This window comes from Nylanderia fulva, unplaced genomic scaffold (assembly GCF_048542155.1).
Source record: "Nylanderia fulva isolate GAGA-0341 unplaced genomic scaffold, ASM4854215v1 Scaffold28, whole genome shotgun sequence".
NCBI classification, from domain to species: Eukaryota; Metazoa; Arthropoda; class Insecta; order Hymenoptera; family Formicidae; genus Nylanderia; species Nylanderia fulva.
The window spans coordinates 435,020-455,211 of record NW_028190347.1 but is presented as its reverse complement, the minus strand read 5'-3'; the positions used below and the strand labels follow the sequence as shown (position 1 = coordinate 455,211).

General features: G+C 32.8%; 1 protein-coding gene across 8 annotated transcripts in view; it reads left to right on the top strand.

Annotated features, from left to right (window-relative positions):
• The window catches only part of LOC114939171 (lachesin), a 38,306-nt gene extending 18,150 nt beyond the window's left edge, over window positions 1-20,156 (top strand). Inside the window, exons 3-11 of one of the 8 annotated variants that reach the window (XM_029313398.2) lie at window positions 5,818-5,907; window positions 8,126-8,247; window positions 8,973-9,137; window positions 13,276-13,461; window positions 15,833-16,031; window positions 17,900-18,028; window positions 18,112-18,231; window positions 18,587-18,805; window positions 19,094-20,156. In XM_029313398.2, coding sequence (XP_029169231.1) covers window positions 5,823-5,907; window positions 8,126-8,247; window positions 8,973-9,137; window positions 13,276-13,461; window positions 15,833-16,031; window positions 17,900-18,028; window positions 18,112-18,231; window positions 18,587-18,805; window positions 19,094-19,437 — 1,569 coding nt within the window. In that variant the 5' untranslated portion in view covers window positions 5,818-5,822 and the 3' untranslated portion in view covers window positions 19,438-20,156. Of the gene's footprint in view, window positions 1-5,817; window positions 5,938-8,125; window positions 8,248-8,972; window positions 9,138-13,275; window positions 13,462-15,832; window positions 16,032-17,896; window positions 18,029-18,111; window positions 18,232-18,586; window positions 18,806-19,093 lie in introns of all 8 variants that reach the window. The other 7 variants (XM_029313399.2, XM_029313397.2, XM_029313401.2 and 4 more) reach the window with 7 other exon arrangements.
• The last annotated feature ends 36 nt before the right edge of the window (window positions 20,157-20,192 follow it).

The following is a 20,192-nucleotide window of genomic DNA, read 5'->3' as shown; positions in this document are numbered from 1 at the left end:
TGTGGTTATTGTGTAGAAGTTTGTCAGGCATGGAATTCGATACCGAAAATACTATAAATATGTAGAATCACGCGCATACGTGCAAGAATCATTATCTAATTATCAGATCGCGAATGAAATAAGATATAAAAAATGTTATATATGTTATAAAAAAATATTTAATTATATATAAATTATACAATTAATATAATTAAATAAATTATATATAATTAAATTTTTTTATATAATAGAAAGTTTAATATCCTGTGTTCAAAAAATTTGTTTCTCACAAAGAGAATAAAATATAATACGACAATAAAATTATAATATTATAATCAACACTAATATATATATATTTTTTCGACTGATTTATTAGAGTTGGAATAGACAAAAACAGTGGCAGTAGGAACATCCGAGTAACGATCTCTCCGTCATCTTGAAAAAATTATGAGTTCTCTCGTGAGGTTAAATCTGAGCTTAGGAAGATACGGCGAATTGCAAAATTCGCATTAAACTTTTTCGCAACTTATATCGACGTGATAAGCGCGTATTAAGTAGCGATAAGTCAAGCGCGGTTACGAAAATCCCTCAAGTCACCTCGAAAATCCCTCCGTCACAGTGCACAGCACCTTATTAATAATCAATCGCTATTCCCGCGCTCTTCTTGACGTTAAGGAAAGTTTCGCGATCGGCGAGAGAGAAGAAAGGAGGCAGAAATGGAGAAAGAACAAAAGTATAGAAATGAAGCGGATGCGAGTAAGAAAGAGAATGAGGGAAACTGCAGTTTCTTATTGTTAGGTCAAGTCGGATGAACGGATAAATATGCTGCGGAAGTTTCGTAGTCCGTCTCTTCGTATCGGGGGTGAAATTTTATTGGGGAAGAGAAAGCGCTTCATTTTTTTCAGCTAAATGATATACATCACCTTCGGCGGAGAAAGGAATCGATAAATCTCCCATTCATGAATGTCGAGAGGATGATTGATCAAATTTCTTTGTTACGAAACCATTCCGGGGGTATGTTTGAGAAATGCATTTATCATTGTTTCATTCGCGATTCGAGATAACCCGGTATCTTTATAATTAGTGATTGAAATCGAATATTTATAGAATAATCGGAACATTTTGCCAATTCCGTTGTAATTTGAGTACTTGGAAAACTAAATCCTGCCATTTTTTTGTATTTAATGATGTTATATCTTTTTTTTATTCGTATTAATATATATCGTTATTCGATACGCCTTGAATCTTATATTTCATTCCACATACACATTTTTTATATTATTCTATTAATCGAGATGTATATATATATATACATCTCGATTATATATATATATTAATGGATATATTCTACGATACTGCCACTTCCAAAATCCGATATTTCGCGCATGCTATGACCTAATGGATTACTTTGGAATAGTAATCCTTAATAGGCGCATTATTGACGATTGATGTATTCACGTCATTTCTCACGCCAAAACTCGATTTCCTTGATAGCTTTACGTACAGCTTTATAACGTTTCAGTGCCTTGCTAATCGTGGCATGTGAATTACTCTAATGGACTCACATATAACATTTGCAGACGCAAAGGTGCGATATTATTTGTCAAAAGACAGCCAATTCAATGTTGAATCAATGTATGGATTATCAAATTAATTACGTTCTCTTGTCACGCACGATATTAGATAAGCGTGTAAAGAGCTTACACAAAATGTGCAGGTGCGAAACAGAAAATCATTTTTGTCATCGAGTATTAAAATTAAACGGAGGAATAATCCAGAGATGTTGGTTCAACAAGTTTTAATTATTAACGATTATAATTATAAAGTTGATTGAAGATCTTATGAATAAATCTTGAAAGTACATAAAGTACAAAGATGTGAACATTGTTAGATTATTTTGTCTTCTTAAAAAAAATTACTTTGTATATTTTTTTACTTCTTGTTTATGGTTTCACGAAAAAAAATCATGAAATATAAAATATTAGAATGTAATCTAATAACATTTACATACTTTCATACATATATTTTTTACATAACTGCATTTAAAATTAATTTTTCTAAATACAGTTTAAATGCACGAGATAAATGCAACGCACTAAATTAATTTTTCTCGTGCTTCTAACACTTGTAATTATTAATGTAATTAGATTTAATTATGATTGAAATTTATATTTCGAAAGAAAGTAAAACAGATGTTCTTAAAAGCGCCAAGTTATTTGTCTCACTAAACTGATATTCTTGATTGCTAGCGCGGATATTAAGAGAGGAATAAACCCTCGCGGGCGGAAAAGATCCGGCGATCCCCTTGTAACGAAGAACTCTGAATATTTACTTCTTCTCGGGTGGGGGCACATAAAGAAACGGACCGCCGGCAAATCCGGTGAGAAGATTAGCCGTATGCAAAAGAGCACAGGAAGTGAACGCCGAGAGAAGTGTGTTCGTTAAGTGCACGTGAGGATTGTACCGAGAAAAGTGAAATGCGTGTAAAAGGAAAAAGGAGTAGGAATCGAAATAAAAGGTGCCGCTATGGAAACGCGTTAGTAATAGCTCCGGTAGGGTGGATTTGATGAAACGAACGGGGATATAGGGTGATACCACTGTGGTGGCTTTTATTTCTTTTCCGAAGAATCGAAAGTGCTAAAACAATCTCGAGAGAAAAAAGGAGAGAGAGAGATAATGTGAGATTGGGAAATACTAGCTAAGGGCGAAAAAGCGAAAGACCAGTTAACGAAAATTATCCTCTGTTTTGGGGGAGAACTCTTTCTTTCGATAGAAGAAGTGTTGCTATCGCTAATGTAAAATCTGCTAGAAATGAGATTGAAGAATTTAAAATTCAATAGATATTCTGCAATTTTTTATGTATTTATAATCATTTTGTAATTATATGAAATATTAAATTTCAATTTATATGAAAGATAATAATATTATATATATATATTACATTTTTTATATTTTTATACGTTCAATCGAAATAATTTCAAGCTTGTTTAGAAAAGCCATGCAATTGGATATTTCATGATTGTTAAGTAATTTACCACACTGACTTATAGATAAATGTCTTTATTCTAGCGACGTTTTATTTTAGCGACTAGTCGAAACGTTTCGAATTGGACGTATGAAAATATAAGAAATGTAATATTTATATATATATATATATATATATATATAAATATTACATTTCTTATATTTTCATACGTATATATATATATATATATATATATATATATATATATAAATATTACATTTCTTATATTTTCATACGTCCAATTCGAAACGTTTCGAAACGTCGCTAGAATAAAGATATTCATCTATGGTCAGTGTAGTCAATTACTTAACAATCTTGCTTTTAATTTAGACTGACAATTAACGATTTATCTTGTTGGATATTTCATATTTCAAATAAAATTTTCACATGTAAGAGACTAATAAGAATCAAAAATAGACTATGCAAAATCCTATATTAATAATATTAATCCCATTAGATTTAATAACTGAAAATTTAATAAATCAATAGTAAACAATCTTGCAATTATTATGTAAACCAATATTTTTAAAGTTAAGCATTGCTTATTTTTATTCATTATTAATAACACTCAGATAGAAATATTTTATGTCGGATGCAGATACGCTGATCGACGATAATATCATTTTCTTTAAATATATATGGTAGATATGTACATTAATGTGTGCATGTGTGTGTGTATGTATGTGTGTCCATAATATTCAATTAATTAAATGCCACGAACGATCATATTTTAATTATGTTGTATTACGTATACATATATACGTTAGCCGTTAAACACGCGCTTTCAAGTAAATTATACATCTAAATTCTCCCCTATGATTTTCAAACCACCGCGGACGTAAACGTGTACGCTTGATTACCTATCGGAAGGAAATAGTTAAATGTGCTTGTGTAAGGAACGAACTTGCGCGTTTGAAATCAAAGAGCCTTTTGATATCCCGACCCGAGACTGCCCATCTGTCCTCATATACAGGGATGTAATACACGATTCTACTTTCACATTTACCGACACATATATTCGTACATCATTCCTCCCCGGGAAAACATTTTTTATATATAAATAATTGTATCATTATACATATAATCGTAAAATTATATGTGAAATATGTCCATTTTTATACATAATTATATAAATTTATATATGTATAAATTATAAGGGTTCATATATATAATCATGTCAAATTATATATGAAACATATATATTATATATATATATATATATATATGAAGAAATACTTATTTATTATATATATATATATATATATATATATAAATTTATATAATTGTATATAAAAAGCTTTTATCTAATTATGTATGGACATATTTCGTATATAATTTTACGGTGATATGTATACTTTTATATATTCTATATAATTTTATATTGTTACATATAAAAAATGTTGTCCCGGGTCTCGCCAGTTCTTCCAGAATTTGATGTTCCTAATATGTGTTCTAATATGTCAACGGATATTAAACCGGTCCCCAGACGGAAAAGACCAAGAGAAAGAGAGGAAAGAAGTCGCCTTTATTAACTGATATCGTTTAGCTCAAACACGCGTATATATAACAGCGGAATTTTTGGTGGACCGGAGGTGAAGGTCGACCGAGGTCATAAATTGGACTGGGTAAGTTACGTTACTATACGTAACATATATTCGTCTGCGTACGTACACGCACGTGTCCTCAAATCGCGAGAGGGAAAGAACGGTGGAGGTATGCCGTCCTCGAGAGTATTATTGCGACGCTGGCCGCTCGACGTGGCAAACGGGAATATATCAGGGGGTTGGCGTTTATGTGGCGACCAACTGTCGAGTTAATATTCACGCGATTCGGAGCCGACTCTTCTCCGTCCTCCTTTTTTCCTCCCTCTCGATCTCCGAGTCGACACGTACGTCGAGAAATTCTCGATTTCGATCCTCCTTTTCTCTTAGTTTTCTACCCCCTTGTCGCGGTAGCCTTCTCTATATCGAATGTCTTTCGCTTGCAAAATTTTATATGGTGAGAAAAATTTTAATTTATTTTGACTCTACGCTGAAAAAAATTTATTGAATTCGAATAAATATTTATTTCGATGCTCTGCCTTATAAATTATTTATTTGAAACTAATAATATTGATTTGATGTGAACAAATATTTATTTGATGTATGAAAATTCTTTTAAAAACAGACATTTCGTTCAAATAAATGATTTATAAGGCAGTATTGAAATAAATATTTATTAATTTTATAATTTTTTTCAGTGTATACAAAAAGTCGAAACTTTCAAAATTTTGAAAGCTAAGATTTGCAAAAAAATGTAAGTATGATAAGGTAAATCAATGCGGATGTCACTGTGAATACATAGGGTTACTTCTTTCATTAAAACGGAGTATTTCTTGATTATTGTGTGATTGTGATCTTTTTTTACACAGTCATAAAATTTCTTTTTTACGTTCATAGACGATAATAATTTACAAGTATAGAAATGCATAAAAGGAAATAAATTATAAGGGTTCATATACAATATATAATGTCAAATTATATATGGTATGAAACATATATTTATATATAATATATATGAAGAAATACTTGTTTATTATATAGATATAAATTTATATAATTATATATAAAAAGCACTTTTATCTAATTATGTATGGACATATTTCATATATAATTTTGCGATTATATGTATAATTTTATATATTTCTATATATAATTTTATATTAATTTTATATATAAAAAATTTTTTTTCGGGTGGTTAGACCACCCAATTTCCAATTATATATTATTTCGAAAAAAAATGACTTGAATATATTCTGATGATTCTCATTACAGTACGTATGGCGTATGGCTTACCCTATGGCATGGCATCGCAGAACATCGCACTGTGCGTCTTTATCGCTGCTTTTCTCCACGTCAGTCTCGGTAAGACTTGAATATACCGCTTTCAGGGAGGTAAGTAAGTATCTTCTCGATGTAGATCCTTTGAGAAATCGAAAAAAAAAAAGAATCACAGTCGGGAGAGATATACGAGAGAGGAGAAGCAAAAGTTACGAGTTTTTAATCCGCACGGAGAGAATCACAGAATTTCTTCCCTTTTTCCCTTCCTCCGATCACTGCGACAGTATCGTGCCCGTTACTTTTGCGCCGCCTTTCTTTGCTCCAGTTTCGGTAAGAATCAAATGGAATCTTTCCGGAGACATCGCTATCGGTAGCCTCGCGTTTCCGCGAAAGCTTAAAAAGAATCCCCCGCTTAAAAAGAAGCAAGAATTGCAAAGTGGTACAAGCCGCCGACTTTTCTTCGGCTTCGGAGAAAAATGTTCCATCGTTGCATTTATTTACTTATTACTGCTATTGATTTATCGCGTGATCAGATATATATATATAAATTGTGAAGTATCTTTAGAAATAATATTTTATTTCGATCTCAAAGAAAAATCTAAAATGTGTCCTATATAAATTAATCAATCGATTTTAATTCGCGAATGTAAGAAAATTAGAAACTCTTATTTTCTTTTAGCAAAACTTATTTAGGAAATAGATTTTTATAAAAGAGCACAAGAAATACGTAACTGCAATTTATATGCAAATTTTGAAACTCTCAGTCTTTTTATTATCGAATCATTTCATTGAAGTTTTGTGTTTTATTCGATATGTTCCTATCACGTTGATTTCTCGTTACACAAAAAGGACACGAATCGTAATGCATAGATCGTCGAGCACTCGACTCGCATGTACGAACTAACAAAAATGCTATCTGGTCTTCGCGGTAGCTTTTCCACGCGATAGATCATGATAGATGATGATTACTCCACAAGTCAGCGAACTTTCGCTCGGCCGTGTTCCACGTGATTAATAAACACCTCGTTTCTCGCGAAACTTTCTCCCCTTTCCTTTATGCTCGCGTGTTCGCTTCGAGAAGTTAACCGGAAAGGATATAGGAAGAATACATTTCCTTTTTTTGCCCATTATAGTCCATCCTGTTATTGCGATGATGATCAATGCGCGATTTCCGCGTAAAACGTAATGTCGCGAATTAATATTTCGCCACGCGAAAGTGAATGTCGTTGACTAAAGGATCGATAAAAATTCGATATTACCAATAAACACTTTTTTACGGCTACTTTTTTGCGTATTATGGAATACAATATAAGAATAATTATTTCAGAAAATTTGGAATAATAATAATAGAATAATAAAATGGGAAAAAAAGGATGTGATAAAAAATTATCAAACTTATTGCAATTAGATATATATAGTATATATATAATGTAGATTCGTAAAGTGTGATGAATGATTGTGAAAGATGATTTATTTTACTTTCTATAATATTAATGATTTGAAAAATTTGGGCAATATTTTTTAAGGTATACACAATAAGCTGCTAGAAGGCTTGTTTTCTATCCATAATTTTGACTAACATAAACTTTAGTAACAAACATTGTTTAAATATGGATATTAAAAAATATATAAGTTTATTGAAAATAAAATTATTAATCCCAAATTTCTTAACATTTTTCATCAAAGAGAGATGCAAAGATTTTAACTCTTCAATTCGATCTAATAAATTTTTTTCATATTATTAATATTTTTGAGAATACAATAATATTTTTTATTTAATCGACTCATTTAATTTTACGCACCTCATTCTATATGTATATTTATATGCAATAACAAATTAGGAGAGAATACGCAATATAAACGAATTGTTATCTATTGCATTAGAAGCTAATAAAATTTTTGTAGTTTCTTAAAATTAATTTTTATATAAATTTTTGTAGTTTTTTAAAATTAATATTTGTCAAAAATCAAGATTTTTTCTAAGTTATCACAAATGACACTAGTCAGCGACATATTAAATATGCGTGACGTATAAAAAGAATCGTGATTATCGAGCGATGAGGTGTGTTTGACCAGTCGCTCATTACATGCATAAACGATGAGATTTTGTTGACGGCGCAAAAAGGTGACGGGCATTCGGCACCCATTCCCGAAATTTCCTCTAATACGCCGTTCATACATCATATTCGTAACGACGGCGTATCGGCGGCAAGTTGATGGTCGACGGCGCTAATTAAGGATTAACTTTGTGGATCGTTAGCCATAATCGTTAGCGCATATAATCGTTAATTGCATAATTCAGGTCAAACGCCGCCCAAATCCGAGGTCCTGCCCGAGTTTCTGGCACTCTTGGAAAATCATACGGTCACTCAAGGTCGCGACGTCTCCTTCACCTGTGTCGTTAATCATCTTCAGTCTTACAAGGTAAATGTACTCGTGCTCTGTAACGCGCGTGTAATTAGGTAGTCGATTAGGGCCATCGCTTGAAATAGTTGGTAATGTGGCCTAAATATACCGAATTATATGTTATTATAATTATTCCGGTATAATTATATCGGATAATATTTGAGTTTAATAACACGTAGTTGTCTTATTCTATTGTCAGTTATTATAAACTATTACTTTTGTTAATTCGAAATGTTCCATTGCAAAGTGACACGCTACCAAGTGCTTGGAATAAGCGAATGTCAATCGTCTAATAAGAAAACAGCAACTCACAAAAATATAAAAAAATATTTTTCGAATGATAAGAAATCGCGAGAGAAGTAAAACACATCAAAACATTCATACATTTTTTCACAATAATTAATTTGATTCTCGAACACAATTTATTATATTATAAAATTTCCAAACCGAAAATTAATATAATCGAAAATTTCCAAGATGTAAAAAATGTTTATTTATTTATAAATTGTTTTTATTGTTTTCTAACTCACGCGGAGACTATTTTCAGTTGAATTCACGCGAAGGCTATCCATCAATTTTATTGAACGTTGTCACATTATACTAAACTCTCGTGTATTGCTTTTAGTACTGCCGTTATGTTATGTTACGATAGGAAAGGCCAATTCGTATATAGAGAGATAACTTAGTTCTAGTAAAAATGTCACAAGTATTCTTCGACAAGTATATCCTCCTCAACTCCTAAGAGAGAAGCCGCGAGCGACGCCACAAACGTCAAGATGTTTTCCTTGGATCTGCATAGCGAAACAATGCAAATCAAGCGGAACCATCGAGTATTCGATGTATTTTCCAAAGACAAAAAGACAAGAGAATGTGTATCGTCGAGGCAACGTGGAATCGTAGAACATCGCGTACGTATCGACTAAACTAGCTATTCCGATCGGTTTCGCTGTACAGTTTCCTCCGTTTACAATATGCAATGACTATATATAAGTACATAAAAATCGAACGTTAAGTTTACGTTATTGTCGATGAAAAATTCTGTATATGCTCGAGTCTCTTTAAATCTCAGAAAAATAATATAAAATCAATTCAAAAATTAAATCAAAAAATGATAGCTTTTGGATGAATCTGAATTGAAATTTTGTCTCATCACATTCGTCATTATATTTATTACTATCTATCAATTTTTAATTTTGAATATCTTCGCAATTAAATCTCAGATTAAAATTCTATTAAAGTAAAGTCTACTTGAAATTAGTTATAGATTTCAGATTTCTTGTCTATTTGCTCTTCCGTAAAACGAAGGTTTGCGAAGAGATCTCTTTTATTTTCAACCGTTAATTACTCGAGAATTACCTTGGAATTTTTACCGAAGGGAAATCACGTTTAAATTAAATGAAGAATTTGCCATTATAACAACGATCATTGCAATTTCACGCATTTTTCAACATTTATATACCTTTATTTTATCGGACGTCGGGTCTAATTTAGCCGCGAGGCAGCAGTTTGCACGTTTTTCAGGGCGATTCTGCCAGTATATTGATCATGATTTAATACGAAAACGTTCGGCCTCTGTGCATCCATGTGTCAGTCACTCACGTGCAGCCACTCACGTGTGCGTTTACGTGTGAAGGAAGTGTTCGATTGTATATATCAGAGGGGTTGAAGGAATCCCTTCTGGGACAGACTCGGCGAGTAATTCACTTCCAAGAAGAAGTCTAAGTTTGATTGCGCGCTCGGATAGCGACAATCGTTTCTATCGCGTTTCTAACGGTGCCGGAGCGTGTTTGCAGGGTGGTTTTAGCGGAAGAAGAGATGTCCTCTCGCTCGCGGCTGTGCCCCGAAGAGTTTACCCCCTTTGCCGTCTTTGCTCTATCTCTCTTTCTCTCTGGAGAAAGAAAGGAAATGACAGAAGAAAGAACATAAATCAGATCCGCTAATATAGCGTCGGTGAATAGCCCTGATTTTTGCCACCGAGCTCTCCTTCTCACCCTCTTCGCGCAATTGTGCTGACTTTGCGACATCGTTTATATGCATCTTACGCATTTCAGCAGAATGGCGATTATAGGTGGAGAACCGTGCGGAGAATATGTTTTTATCGATATGCATAAATATCAGTGTCAAATATTTAAATTCGTATAATCAAAAATATTCATTCTTTTTCGAGATAAATGATAAAATAATTTATTTGAAATGTTTTGATTAACAATGTCTATATGTAAAATCCAGGCCTGACAATTGCCACTCGCGAGACAAAAATTGCGAAAAAAAGATAAAGTCCACAAATTGCAATATAAAAAATCTATATTTACCTATATATGTAGTTTTTATATTTTCTTGATATTTTCAATATTGTATATTTGCCTGTATGTTCCTACGTAGAATTTCGAAAACTTTAATATTAATTCTGTTGAATTTCCGATAAATGATTCCGATAACTTGTTTACCATCTAAATCTTGTTTCACTTCCCATATCTCGTTTAGGTATATTGTTGACGCAGAGAAGTTTCGCGTACGCGAAATATTATATTTTTACACTCTCTGTTTTGTTTAATCAATATAGATTTTTTCGGGTGACTTTATTTGCACGCGATATTTTATGCATATATTTTATCTTCCGCATCAGAGAAGTTATGTGTTTACGCGAAGAGGTATATTTAATTGCTTAAAAAATAAAACGAAATTTGCCGCGTAAACAAAAAGGCGCGTGTACGTATATACATATATATACCACATATATATATATATATATGTGGTGCATTGAAAGCTGTTTAATTTGGCAGCCCTTCGTCGTCGCGTTACACATAACTGTGTCTCATATATCCCGCAACATCTAATCTCAGAAATTTAACCCTTTGCTACAGTCCTATGTAGCGAACTGATGCAGCTGTATCCAAAGCTTTCAGTGTCTCTCCACGGGAATTCAAACCTTGCAATTAGATGAGAATTGAGTTACGACACTAAAGTTCGTTTTAAATTAAGAGATATATCAAGAAATGTACTTCATTTTCTTTTTGTTTCTTAAATATACTCAGAGAATTTTTTCTTAGAATTTATGAAAATCATGGTAATCGTGGGACAATATATGATATTGGAAGAATTTTATAAGAGCCTCTCCGATTAATATTTACTACAATAAAAAAATATTAATATCTACCACAATAAGATATAAAATATGTTCGATTAATTTTACTATGAACATATTAACATTTTTTATTGTGGTAAATATTAATCAGAGAAACTTATAAAATTGTTTCAAATTTTATATTAATCATAGAAACTCATATAAAATTTGGAAGAATTTTATATGAAATGATATTTTATGATACTTTATATTTTATTATGGTAGATATTAATATTTTTTATTGGTAGTAAAAATATTAATTAGAGACTCTCTTTAAAATTCATTCAATACCGTATTGTTCTACGATTACCATGATTTTCAGGAAAAACTCTAAGAGAAAATTCTCTCCGTCCAGAATTAAAGTGTCATATTTCGAAGATAGATAACGAATTTTTCTTTTATTTGGAGATATGCGTACAGATGCAAATTTAATTGAGAGAAATGAGAAATTCCGCAACATATATATATATATATATATATATATAGTATTGTGTACATATGTATACTAAATTAATATACAGTTAAACACCGTCGTAACCGCAATACTCCGAGATGTGTAATATTATAGATCTATAGTCGCGCGCGTCAGATCTCATATCGAATGTCTATAAGGACACCTGCCAATTACCCTTGATCCACGAAGGATCATCCCCAGAGGGAAGGAGATTCCGGCGCGACAAGAGCCTATATATACGTATTTCCAACAGGTAGATCGCCATATCCTTTCACGCGCATTTATGTGCATCTTAAATTGATCGAAACTCGGCAACGCGAGAGCTTTTGTTCGCGATTTAAAAGCCCTTTCATTCGCCCTCTTCCTCCCCATGGCTCCGCTACCGTTCATCTGAAATATGACAGATCGAGCTGTCGACCAGGAGCGCGAGAGGAAGGAGGAGCCCGAGGAAGGGTGATGGAGTAAACCCGGGCGGAATTTGAGAGTGCAAAGCCCCGAGTGCGTCACCGACCGGTATGAATACCGATAAGCGCCTTTCGCAAGCACCGCGATGCTTTTTAAGCACCGCATCCGGTACTAATGAAGGGTCCATCCCGGCCCTTTTCGCGCAAAGTCGCCGGATCTTTCCCGCTCTCTCTCTCTCTCTCCTTCTGTAAAACGCAGCCCTCGCATCCGCGCGAAAAAGAGAAATCTCTCTTTCCACGCGTTATTTATCTTTATGGCATCCTTTTGTTGCCTTTACACAAGAAAAAGGTATTACTATGGCGTTGTGTGGAAAAGAATTATGGATTATATAAAGTTAGAAAAATATAATGTATCGCGTTTGATTTATATATACCAAATTTCTTGAAACTTATACTCCATATAATCGAATTATTGATCTTTTTAATAGTTATATTCAATATACGATACATAATTATTTGTGAAATTTTCATCTCGGATTATGTAATCACTGTCGGCGCAATTCAAATTTTCTGAAAAATTAGTTTATCGATTTTTTTTTTATTTATCAATCGCTTACGTACATATGCATATTTACTCTGTTGGTCGCGCAAATATCAAAGGAAAATATTATTTGACAACATTCGCGAGGTAAATTAAATATACATTTTTCAACTATCACGATTGCTAGCGATATGAAAATATTTTAATATTCGAATGCGAGTACGAAAAATCGTTTATAAAGAATGGTTACTATAAAATATTTACACAACATTGCAAGATATAATTTGTCAAACTCGAAATCAATTCATGGCGAATATTGATCGTGTCAAAATGTTAAATAATTAATGGACAGAATTAATTTTAGCGATCAAAAGGTATATACGAGAGTTACATACGTCTTCTTTAATTTTTATATCGCGCGTACAAAATTTTGAAAATATCGTGTCTATATTTAAAAACTGCATACACGATATCCCGTTCTCCATTACGGCCGAAATGAGCGATTTTGTTACGTCATGCGCAGGTCGCCTGGATAAAGTCGGATTCGCGTGCGATTTTGGCCATTCACACGCATATGGTGGCGCACAATCCACGCTTGTCCGTCACTCACAACGGCCATAACACATGGAAGCTGCACGTGACTAACGTTCAACCGAACGACTCCGGCACGTACATGTGTCAAGTTAATACGGATCCTATGAGAAGCCAGGTCAGTAGAGCCGCTCAACATTAGAGCGACAGTCGTCCTCTATCGCGTCTCCTATCACGTCGTCGCAGAATGGGAGAGCGATGCGTTTCTCCCTTTCTATATATAATGCAATTGCAACGCATGCACATGTGCATGCACACGTGCATTCGTACGTACACGTACGAAACGGATAATTCAGTGCTAATTGGAAAACGCAGTGCTTCACGGAGAGAATTTTCTCTTAGAATTTATCCGGGAAAATCACGGTAATCGTGGTACTGAAGGAATTTTTAAAAAAGATTCTCTTCTCTCAAATATTTGTCACATTAAAAAAATTAATATTTGCCACAATAAGATATAAAATATGATCGATTAATTTTACTATGTATATACATATTAATATTTTTTGTTGCGGTAAATATTAATTTAAATTTAATAGTAGATATTATATATTTTTTCTTTGTGGTAAATATTAATCAGAGAAATTCTTATAAAATTCTTCCAATATCACATTGTTCCACGATTAATTACCATGATTTTCAGGGCAAATTCTAAGAGAAAATTCTCTCTAAGTCGAAATTCATTTCTGATTTTCTTCTTTTTTATTCATTCTTTGCTACTTCGTGGCACTCACTGGCGAAAATATGAATGACAAAATGATTAATTACGATCGCGTACTAATCAGTAAAATATGATAGCTGCAAAATTTTTTACATGTACATATATGCTTCTGCAGCATTCTTGTCATTTATTCATGTACGCAAACTAATTATATTAATTATTATGATATTATGAGAACAAATGAAGAAATTACAATCGCACAAAATCTCATGATTCATTCAACGTTCGAAAATCGTGTGATCAAATTCATCGCGGCGGATTACTATTTGTAATATAAATCTGAATAAATATACGAGTTAAAATTAAAATCCCGCAGAATGTGGCATCTAAAAATATGTACGTTGTTGCTTTGTAAAATTGCGCGATAAATTTCGATCGTATAAATTACATAAAACACGCAATAATACATAAATAATGTCAAAGTCCCGCCAAACATATTTATTATTATTAAATGATCCATATATCACGTTTATCTGTTTTTGTTTTTATTATTCGACTCGTGTATTATTCTTTTCGAAAAAATGACGCATTATATTTAAGTAGGCGAAAAAAAATAAAATTTCATAATATAAGATATATTCAATCTCAAACATATTTTGACAGATATATAACAGATAATTTTTTTTTCATACAATTTTTATAAAATAATTAGTAAATAATAAAATAAATCGACGAAAAGTTTAAAGTATAAAACTAAATATATTTGACTTTAAGCATATTTAAGAAAATAATTCTCTCGCGATTGACGATTCATTAGTGTATGTAAAGTTTTACGAGAACTGTATGGAATTATTATCGAAAACTGTCAAGATAAAGAAGAATTTTATTTGACAATATATAATACATTTTTTAATGTGTGAACGTTGATCGAATAATAATAAGTTTTTCGTCTCTTTCCGTGTAGGTCCTTATTACTTTCTCCTTTATGTAAATAAAGACGCGTTTATTATTCTTACAGGTATTACATCGAATCAACGACTATTAATTTCAGAGTAGATATTTTTCATGACATTTTTATTTGAAATAGGAACTCGAAGAGGATGAAAATTATTTTTCCATTAAAATGTTGTTACGTATTACATTACCGTAAATATCGCAATGGCAACATAATTTGAATTCACTTCGATTCCTATTTCAAATGAATATATGAGAAATATTTAGTTTGAAACAAATAGTTACCGAATCGATATATCTATAATATTTTTACGAATCGTCAATCGTGAAAATTAATTAACCGCATAGGTTGATAATCTCTTCTAATTATTCCAATTATTTATAAAGTATTATTTGATACTGTGATTATATATATTTCGAAAGCAGAAAACAGGGAAAACAAGCAGCAAATTTTCCGATATAACATGTCGTTTTTTTTTAATTGTCATTCGAACAGTCATAACATTTTTTATATGCCATCGTGCTATTATATTTTATCTTCTGAAATAAACAAAAATTTATTACAGCTCTTTATATTTTATTTTTCGAAAATACACGATCGAAAAAAAGAGAGACGCTATAATTCTTACAATCGCATTTACTGTAATTATCATAATTATATAATAATCACGAAAAATATAGTAATAATTTTAATCGAATGGTAGACTTTTTTGCTTACAAAAATTTTGATTCTTTGTTGGTTTTATTATTTAAAATATGACTCAATCCTGCATAAATATTAAAACGGAGTTAAAAATCTTTTTCAATTAATTTTCTTTATTTGTCCCGCAAAATCGATAATTTTTAATTTACTAATGAATACGAATCTTGCTTGCAGACCGGTCACATGAAAGTGGTGATACCGCCCGATATCATGGATCTGGACGACACGGCGGATTCCTTAACCACGAAGGAGAACGGCGATCTGCAATTGCGGTGTCGAGCGACCGGCAACCCGGAACCTGTGGTGATCTGGCGCCGAGAGGACGGTCGGAACATTACCCTGAGGAACGAGCATCAAGGAGTTAAACTGCTAAGTAAGTTACTAAGTACTTGATCTTTCGATATATTGGCGAACACGCGAGAAAGAATTCAATAAAACAAAATTTAAAAAAAAATACAAAATATATATTTAAACAAAATATGAAGTATAAAAGAAGAAATTATATATCAAGTATAATATTAAAAAAAAATATTGTTCTAATTTATCAATTTACATGAAAATTCCAAAGATTATACATGATATGTTTTGCAATATATATATGTATATGTGAAATGTGAAATAATTGACGCTGACAGGAACACGCTTTTTTAATGCGATTACTATCGAGCTGAGAGATAGGATTCGCGAATGATAATAGAGTTCCAATTTGATTAGGTATTAATTTAACCAGATAATGCTTATATTATTGCATAAAAGAGAGATAACCGACTGGTGGCGGTCTTAAAATGGTGAATTAAAATTTCATCATATATTCCACCGTGCTGCGCCGTTTTAACGTGAAATGCATCACTCTCCAAAAATAAATGAAATATTCATTGCCTCGGTATGACTGATTATGAAACTGACTCTAGATAGACATAAAATCACGCGAGTGATTCGTAAACGAAACCGTTGAAACGAGTCATCTTTAATTGATCCGATATGTGCCGCACGAGTTTGAAGATGAAATATTTGAAGCGCGCGAGCACGGGGATCACTTTTAAAAAAGCGCCCGTGTGTGACGCGGGACGACCCTGTTGGATTCGCCGCGGAAAAGCAGCCATCCGATTAGCCTTCCTGACTGTGAGTGATGGATGTTGATTTTACATATATTTCCTCTTCGCCGCCCGAGCCCGTATCGACTTGGTGTATGTACCCGATTGCAATATTCAGTGTGTACATTGCGTCGCGAGAGCGTTACGTTGCCGCGGTATCTCCATCCCTTCAGTGCTTCCGTCGTCTTCTTCATAGACATAGCACGGACAAATGCACTTATATCGGAATTCTCAGTTTTACATTGTTTCGAAAGTTTTTTTCATGTTCTTACATGATCTTAAACTTATATTTTTATAAAATTTATTTAAAATTATTATGTAAGTCTTTTTTCACACATCCACACAGAGAGAATTTTCTCTTATTGAAATTTACCCTGAAAATCACGGTAATTGTAGGACAATATATGGTATTGGAAGAATTTTATAAGAGTTTCTCGGATTAAATATTTACCACAACAAAAATATCGATATCTATTACAATAAGATATAAAAAATATGTTCGAGAGCGTTACGTTACCTTCATCCCTTCAGTACTTCCGTTATCTTCTTCGTAGCACGAACAAATGCACTTATATCAGAATTCTCAGTTTTACATTGTTTCGAAATTTTTTTAAATGCCTTTACATGAAAACAGAGAGCGATCTTAAACTTATATTTTTACAAAATTTATTTAAAATGATTATATAAGTTTTTTTCCCACACAGCCATACAGAGAGAATTTTCTCTTGGAATTTACTCTAATTGTAATTGTAAGACAATATGGTATTGGAAGAATTTTATGAGTTTCTCTGATTAAGAGAAAATGTTGTCCGTGCATATGCGTGAAGAAATGCAATCTACAATATACAAAGTAATTCGCGACTGTTAATTTTCTAAGGGCGAATTTATTATTTAACTCTAGCAAAAATGTTCTTATGAAGAACATTGCAAGAAAGAAAATTATTATTTATACAAATTTTTAAATTTGGAATAAAAAATCGTGTAGATAAAATATTGCATATGCAATTGTGCATTCTTCATCGCACAAAAGGGGTGACATTTGAGAACTTGCTCATACATTTTTAAAAATAAGACTATTGTGTCAAAAATCGAAAGTACCTAAAAAAAGATTCAGAATATCCTCTTATCACGAAAAATGTTAAAGCAGCGCGAACGTACGAGGGCGAGCAGCTTCATTTGAGGAACATTCAACGGCAGGAGATGGGGTCTTATCTCTGTATCGCATCAAACGGAGTGCCGCCATCGGTCAGCAAGAGATATTACGTCAATGTTCGTTGTAAGTGCATACACGCGTTACGAGGCAGCAACTTCCTGTCGTTAGACCGAGTTGCACGACTAATTGCATCTTTCTCGTTAAAGTCAAACCGCTGATTAAAGTCACAAACCAGTTAGTGGCGGCGCCCGTCGACAGCGATGTCCTTCTTCAGTGTTACGTGGAGTCCTCGCCGAAGGCTCTGAACACATGGTACAGAAATAATGGTGAGAGACCGGCTCTTCCGTTGCACGTGTAATTTCCGTTTTTAAAAGAGTTACAAGTAAATAGCTTCCAAAAATTCAATTTTATACATATATACAATATTTCAACCGAGAATTGCTACATCAACATCGTTATATGTTGCACATCAGGATCAAATAAGAATCATAAATATTTTTTTATAATGCGATTCGAGAAAGAAATTGGAGAAAAACATATTTTATTCTGTTACTTTTTCTGCGAAAATAATTACGCCAGGTTTATTAGTCTTGTCATTAATTTTCTTTGCGAAACGTCTCATTCTCTTCCTCCTCCGGTTCGTTCGGAGGAATCTTGAAAAAAGATTTTCTTCTTAAATAGGTACAGATAAAGTGTTTTCAACAGAATTATTTCCGAAGACTACTTTAGGAGTGAAATTGTTGGAGGACGAGAAACATGACATATCAGAAGTAACCATCAACGATTATGCATATCAGTTAAATCTCACTGTCAGGCGACTAGATCGATCTGATTTCGGCACTTACACGTGCTGCGCTGAAAATGCTTTTGGGAAAGCGGAAGCGTCTATAAGACTGCAAGGTAAGTGATAATCGATATCTTCCATGTACGATAAATTTTATTATTTTATTGAATTTTCTCGTAATTAAATATATGTATACTCTGTCATAAATTTTACAGAAAAGATAATGCATACCTATATAAAAAATTCACACAGCACGAATCGGATTTATGTCCACAATTTATATCACATTTATAGTCTTTTTTATTTTCTAAAGTCACTCTTGTAGATCGTGTCGTGTTTCTAGATATTATCAGATAATTATATAGCAATAATTGTTCTTACTCCTTCAAAATGGAACATTGTAGAGCTGCAGATGCCAAAGCCAACGATAACTTCTCCGCGCAATACCGAAGTCTTCGAGAAACACGTCTTGCGGAAACAGGCGAAGAAGAAGTACGAGTCTGACCTGACCCCGAAGAACGTGGGCCACACCACGCCGATATCTAGGAGAAACTCGTCGAGTTCCTCGCCGAATATCGTGAACAAGTCAAGAAATTCCGCGTTTCCGGCATCAGCACCGGCACTGGCACCGGCGCATTCGGCGCCCACGCAACTGGGTGCTCAGAACGGCGTTAGGTCATCGCGAGATGCGCGATTATGTCACATCGGCCTCACTGTGGTCGTCCTGTTAATTTTGAATTGCGACTAAAATGAAGAAGAATAAAAATCTATCGCGACTTAATGAAATCATTAAGTTACAACGAATCGACTGTTCATCATGATTTCGGTCGCTATAGAGGGTACACATAGGATGAAATTACATTGAATTGACAATGGAATCGCTTTTTGTTAAATTTACATTAAATTTTACAGAACTAATAATACTCACAGGAGAGAACCTGAGAGATACACGAGGTATACATCGAGAGCATCGGTTTTATTGTAAATAATAAAACATTTTTATGACAATAAATGTAGTTACGTATACATACGAGAAATAGATGATCACGCTGTTAAAAACACACGCTTGTAACTGCCATCATTATTCAGAATACATTTAAAATATGTATACATAATATATTTGCTAAAATTAAATTTTTTTGCCGCAACAAATAATTTGATTTGGATAAAAGAACGCCACTTCATATATTTTCTAATAATAGACATTATATTGAACTGACATTATATTCTCTCTTTAATTTGTTCATATAATTATCGCGTGATTAATCAATAAGCGTAGATATACATTGATAGAATAATTATAAAGAGGGGTCCATACTAAACACCGACTAAGTTGGGGATTTATTGGTCTCTAAAAATTGACTGAAAAATAAATTCGTTCTTTAGGAATCAGCTGAATTGATCTCGAACGAGAATTGTGGCATTCGTGTATATATGTATGACAATAAATGTTGTTTTTACTATCAATTTGCAGAGGCTTCTTCTTTTTCGGTCAATTCTTCA